The 6,104-nt window shown below is 36.4% G+C and overlaps 1 protein-coding gene across 1 annotated transcript; it reads right to left on the bottom strand.

Annotated features, from left to right (window-relative positions):
- Positions 1 to 2,822: 2,822 nt before the first annotated feature.
- On the bottom strand, positions 2,823 to 5,922 carry LOC117106337 (nardilysin-like). Its single transcript, XM_033247709.1, has 5 exons — positions 5,791 to 5,922; positions 5,532 to 5,615; positions 4,786 to 4,993; positions 4,202 to 4,297; positions 2,823 to 3,900 (listed from the first exon to the last, which is right to left on the bottom strand). The coding sequence occupies exons 1-5, from the start codon at positions 5,841 to 5,843 to the stop codon at positions 3,703 to 3,705; spliced, it is 639 nt and encodes a 212-aa protein (XP_033103600.1). The 5' UTR covers positions 5,844 to 5,922; the 3' UTR covers positions 2,823 to 3,702.
- Positions 5,923 to 6,104: the final 182 nt, after the last annotated feature.

Below are 6,104 nucleotides of genomic sequence, written 5' to 3'. Positions count from 1 at the left end.
AGTATTTTCAAGTTATTATTACCATGGAGGAAATAATTATTTCCTCCATGTTATTACAGTAGGCCCAATTACCAAAAATATGTGGCAAAGACAAGCCAAACCAGTCACTCGTCGCAAATCCTGTTTCAGAGATAATGACCAAAACATCCTGGCAATCGGATGTCAAAATTTTTTTAAATCAGTATTTTATTTCACTAAACTAACATTTAGATCTATATATCATGCTATGCTGTTATTTTCCCCATTTTCAATGTTAAAGCAACAATTTTTGATGGTCTCTGCCTGAAATCCTAAAATTTAAAGGCTAATTTCTCAAATATTGTTCTTTAAACTCCTGTAACTTCATAACAAAATTTCGGATTTTAATTATTCTTTTACCATTTTTTAGCTCTCATTTTACTCTTTAATCCTGTATTAATAACTAAAAATCCATCTTTGTGACAACTGACTGGTTTGGCTTCTCTTTGACACATATAAAGTATTTATAATTATACTTTCAATATAGATAGGCAAAATAAATTCGAATAATTGTACTTTCTTGTTTTGATTATCACAGGTACACTTGTTTTTATAATTAAGGGTTTTACATCCGTTTTTGTTCTGTTGGTCTTTTGATTCTTACCTGCATTCGCTTTGTCCACGACATGCCCAAGACTTTTTTTCTTGTTATTCTCTCCCCGATCTCAACAACAGAAACGATGCTATGATCATCGCCGAAGATTGATTCATCTTGAAGAATGCAGTATCCAAGGATCTACAGGAAACCATTGGGATAACAGAATGAAAATAATCACTTGTTCTATCCCTGATCATCATCATATATTTTTAATAATTATTAGAAAGGGAAACAAAAAGTAAAAGAAAGAAAAAGAAAGAAAATAAAAGGAAAAGAAAGGGGAAAAAAAGAGAAATGAAAAAAAAAATCAAGAAAAATCAAGAAAGGTGGAAGAAATGGTAAGAAATGATGTTTGCCCTTCCTGATGTATTATAAGTACTGAATGCTCAGTGCACTCCCAAATGCCTGCCATCTCAATAGAAGAATTGGTATTAAACAAAATTATGGAAAACAGTTGTCAAGAAATCAAAAGATTGGTAATAAATCAAAATAGAACAGAAAAGAAAAAAAAAATAAGTAGGCCTATAGTATATAATCATTAGGTAGGCTATGAAGTGTGGAGGGACAATAATACAGTAGTTGTGGAAGATAGTTTTACTATAAATTAAAATAGGCAAAGATAATGTACATTTTAGTACGGTATAGTACTAACACCGAATAGACATTGTGCATATGAGATGACCAGATATCATTTTCAAATGATGGCTAATTAAAGTACTCATAATAATATTTACTATTATTGATAAGGACTCTACTGTAAACTGTATGCATGGTACTGTAGCTATGTGTCTGTAACTCTTCACTTAAAGAATTCTGAAACAGGTTTGTGTTCTGGCTTCATGACAAGATTGCCACCAAAAATGATCCCACTAGACATAAGTTCCGGGACTTCCATAGGATACTCTTGGGTCCCAATCACACATATTCATAATAGTTACGTTCACTCAGGACCGCCTTAGGGCCACCTTTGAACAATCAACAAATTGTAACCGGCCCAAAGCACCCTGGACCTGGGCCGACTCATCTTCATACCGAAACGTCAACCGAACTGGGGTCGTCAAGGTTGCTTTGACAGCGGTAAATTTTGATATCACGCAAAACCTGGCACAAAGGAGGAAGTGTGGAGGTTCGCAGTGCGACCCTGAGCCGACTTAAAATACTAACCGTGAATGCAACAGTCGTTTTGAGTCGGCCATAGTCAAAGGGGCCCTGGGCCAGTACAGTAAGTGTGATTGGGCTTTTAGTGTGTCATACCCACCATTCATACAGTACCTTGATTATATTTGAATGTTGTAAATCCAGTAGCAGTGATATTTCTTTCATCAGTTTGTAATTAGCATATGTATAGCACCTTCGTCTCTCCTCTTCATCAGCTCGTTCTCTTTTCATACACATCCTTATGTCATCGACGGACTTAGACACTAACTTTACAGCAACTTCTTTCTGCTGATAAGTCGCCTTCCACACCTCCTTGGTGGTACCTTTTCCGATTCGTTTCACCAGACTTATCTCCAGAATATCCTCACAGTGCAACATCTGGGAGGCATTATTAGAAAACCAGGTATTAGAAGATTTTTTGAGAGGTAACAAATGTTTTGGCAGATGGAGGCTTGTGGAATCAACTCGGATGTATTTCGTACGGTTTCGCTTTTCTTGAATGAGCTGATGGCGGAACATTGCATGCTTGATCTTGGATTCCCATTCCTGTCGGCTTCTTGTCGGCAGACTTGACTGACCATTCGTATTCCATTGAAGAATAGGAAGAAAAAGAATTGACTCGACTACAAACAGAGCAGTCAGCACGAACAACAACATCAAAAGACGCCATATGTGTTTAGTCTTCATGTAAATCGTTCTCAAAATACCTTGATACACTAAACCAATTAAGAAAGAATACAGGCTATATATTTAGTAATTCAAGGACTGGTGTAATAATAGCCACTGCCATTTTTTTTCCCAAGTTTCCCAAGCATATTTTTTGGGCTCATTAAATCGTATTGACATGTACATTTAAAATAAAGTAGACCCTATTGTATTTTTATCTTTCTTTTTCCCCAGTTCATTTTCAAGCACACTTACTCACTATTTAAGAATACATGACCAAGAAGGACTAGGCCACTAAATAGATAGGGCCCTACCACTGCCTGAGGCTGTACCAAAGCTGAGAAATTGCATCATCTAAGATGTGTATAAGAGACAGCCCTATACACTACTGTATGCATTTAAACTGATTTTTATCACTTATAAAGCCATTCTAAACTAATTAAATCCTCTAAAACTATTCAACTAAATAAAAGTTACAAAGTATGAAGTATTGAGTACTCACGAGACGTTGTGCAATAATGATTTGGTGATTTTGAGTCCAGTGAATAAAGGTATAATGACCATCGATGAAGTTACAATAGCATATGAGGTAAAATGTGGTTTTAGGTAATAAGACACCCTCTCTCTGAGGGTCAGTGAATAAGATGACTTTTACCCTAGGTTTAGCATCAACATGTACGTCGAGCACGTAGAATCCTAAAATTAACGAACTCCGCAACGCAAAATAAATAAATTACGACGTCATCCGTTAACATTAAGGTAATACTCATTCCTGGTCCTGGTTTAAGACACCAAGCAAGTCAGATATTATTTTCCTTGCCAGTAAATATCTGTACAGTTATTCAATTTTCATTTCAAGAAAATGACACAAAATATTTTTAGAAAATCCTGAAGCAAACTAATTTAAATTAAGTGATAACTAATTACTTCACAAAAATATAACCCAATTAGCAACTTTAAAATCATTTTTGTTTAAATTATATAATTGCCCCAAGTCCATTATAAGCCAATTTATTCAGTTAACATATCTGGGCCATGGGCAGCGAGAACTGTGTACTTAATAAACAAAATCTACAATATCAATTGGCCAATTCGTAGTTCGAACCGCGACAACATAAACTAGCATTCACACAACAGGTTTTATGTCAATTTACCATGGATACGGGCATGCGCATTTGAACCACGAATTGGCTTATTGCATTACCACCAGTACTGATTACCACCATCAAACTTATTGTTTGTTCCCCATTTTTGTTTATACTTTATTTGTTAATAACAGTCACTGGATAAATCTCCAAACACTCCTTGAACCTTCCAATATGCTTTATTGAGTTTCCATCATACGGTAGGAAAGTCATTTGCATAGTTTTTTCCCCGTCAGTTGTCTCGCCATTTTGAAGCCTGTTTGCATCGCCACAAGATGTGGGTAGATTTTTTTCCTTTTCACCAAAGCCAATGACCTGAAAAATCAAAAGGCACATTGGTAGGTCAATGCCTATAGACGTCTAGGCCCGACTGCACTGCTAGTGGCGTTATGTATATTTGCTTTTGATTATTTGCCATTAAGCAAGTAATGAGATTATTATTAACCAAATCAAAATGGCCAAAAATGTTTTGTTTGAGTATATACTGTATTAGCTAAAATCGATCAGTTGCATTAATAATATTTTCCATCGCCCCAATGAACAATCAGTTCACAATCTACTTATATTTCCACACTGTATTTAAATAGAAAAAAAATAAATAAAAGGGCCCCCTCACCTGTGTTGATAGTTTTCTCCGACATCTTCCTTTGTTTATTAGTTCATCTAGTAAATCAATTATTTGACTTTTCTTTACATTCTTTAATACTTTAATCTGTAAAAAAATAACACCTATTAATTAAGCTTAGCCTATATAAGATAGAAATTAACTGCCCAGTATATTGTGTGAAGGTGAAGACAATTCACTGGTCGGAAGAAGCCAATGCCAAGAGATCTGGTTTAGTGAGTTTTCTTTACAAACCCTTGTTAACCCTTTTCAGTCTGCCCCATTACCATTGCCTGAGGCTGTACCAAAGCTGAGAAATTGCATCATCTACACTAAATGTTGGGTTTTTAATGGGCGCAGGCATTTTATTGGGTCTGAATACAGGAGGCCCTCTACAGAAATACTCCTACATCACTCTCAAACAATCCTATAGAGGGCAGCCTATCTATAAAAAAAATAATTATGAAATCTATACAAGGCGTACGTACGACGCCCCTCGCTATAAAGTAAGGTCAAAGGACGTCGTCGCGATGCCATACAACTGGAAAGGGTTAAAAAAATATTTTTTTAAATTAACAACCACAATAATAACACACCTCTCTCTCCAGCTCATCAAATACATAGGCCCCTGTTTCAATTTCATTCCAATTCCTGGTAACTTCCTCTGCAAGATTCAGGTCAACACACTGCTTCAGGTTCACCAGAGCGTCCACTTGAGTCTGGAACTCTCTGTCTGTCATGTTTGTCAGTTTCTCTTGGAAATTTTCCAAAAAGGCTTCAATCCGCTGATCCACATGAAGAGCACTGCAAGGAAAAATGAGTTTCTCAAATTTGCTCATAATGTTCTAGTATTATTGTTACATTCAAATTAATTTCATGTACCATTCCTGCTTGCTATTAGCGAGTTGAATGGCCAAGTGGTTAAGGCAGGGGTGCCTCAACATACAGGCATAAATATTGGTGCTTGTTTGAATGGTATACTCGCCTATGGTTCTGGAGGTGGAACAAATCTTCTTAGATAAGGACTATAAACCGTAGGCCCAGTGTACACAATGGCCCATGAGCACTTCAAAGAACCCAGTACATCTTTCGAGATGAGTAAGGGTTACCCCGGTTTACTGGTTCATACATCCCCTGTTGTGGACAGATGAGAGATAGCTGGTACCGGTTTACCAGGTAGCTCAGATAAATGCAATTAATTGTATGAGCTAGTCCACACCTCATGCGCTTTTAAACTTCGGTATAAAGCGCTATATATAAATCCAAATACATCACATTACTTTATTCAGTGAACACAAATATTGTTATTCTGTAATTTGATGATATGATGATAATCACCTACCTGAATTTATTCGCCTGTGTTGTCACAGTTACAGAAAACCCAACAATACCAGAGATAATTTCACAGGTAGGGTGTACACTATACCTGAAAACATAAAGTTTAAAGAAAATTACAATTCAGTAGTGGTGTTTATAGTCTGAGTGAAATAATTACCTGCATAGACTTTAAGTGATAGAACATGGAAACAAACCCTTTATTCGTTTTCTTGTTTCATGAAGGGGAAGATTACATTCTGGAAAATAAAAGTAAAATTGCTTACCCTAAATGTTCTTGAGTGCGAAGAAAGTCGAAACATGGCTCCTCCATCAGCATCTGCAGAAGTGAATGAAAGGTTCTCACTCTATATGTGTATGCTACATTCTTGGAAAGGAACTGGCCACCCTACCACACAGGTGGGCACATTGCAGCCCACATGCGGCCGGTTAGTATTTTTGTGGCCCACAACAATCTAAGCCCGCCTACCATGTTTGGCTAGTAAAACCCTATTTTTTACAGTTTAATTCGATACAATGTACAAAGTACTATTAAACCTAAACATAAACCGGTATAAAAGCAGTGCATGCAGGTTTCTGG

Source organism: Anneissia japonica, unplaced genomic scaffold (assembly GCF_011630105.1).
Source record: "Anneissia japonica isolate Jap-2015-1 unplaced genomic scaffold, ASM1163010v1 scaffold47410_len6104_cov156, whole genome shotgun sequence".
Taxonomy (NCBI): Eukaryota; Metazoa; Echinodermata; class Crinoidea; order Comatulida; family Comatulidae; genus Anneissia; species Anneissia japonica.
This window is presented reverse-complemented; position numbering and strand designations above follow the sequence as displayed.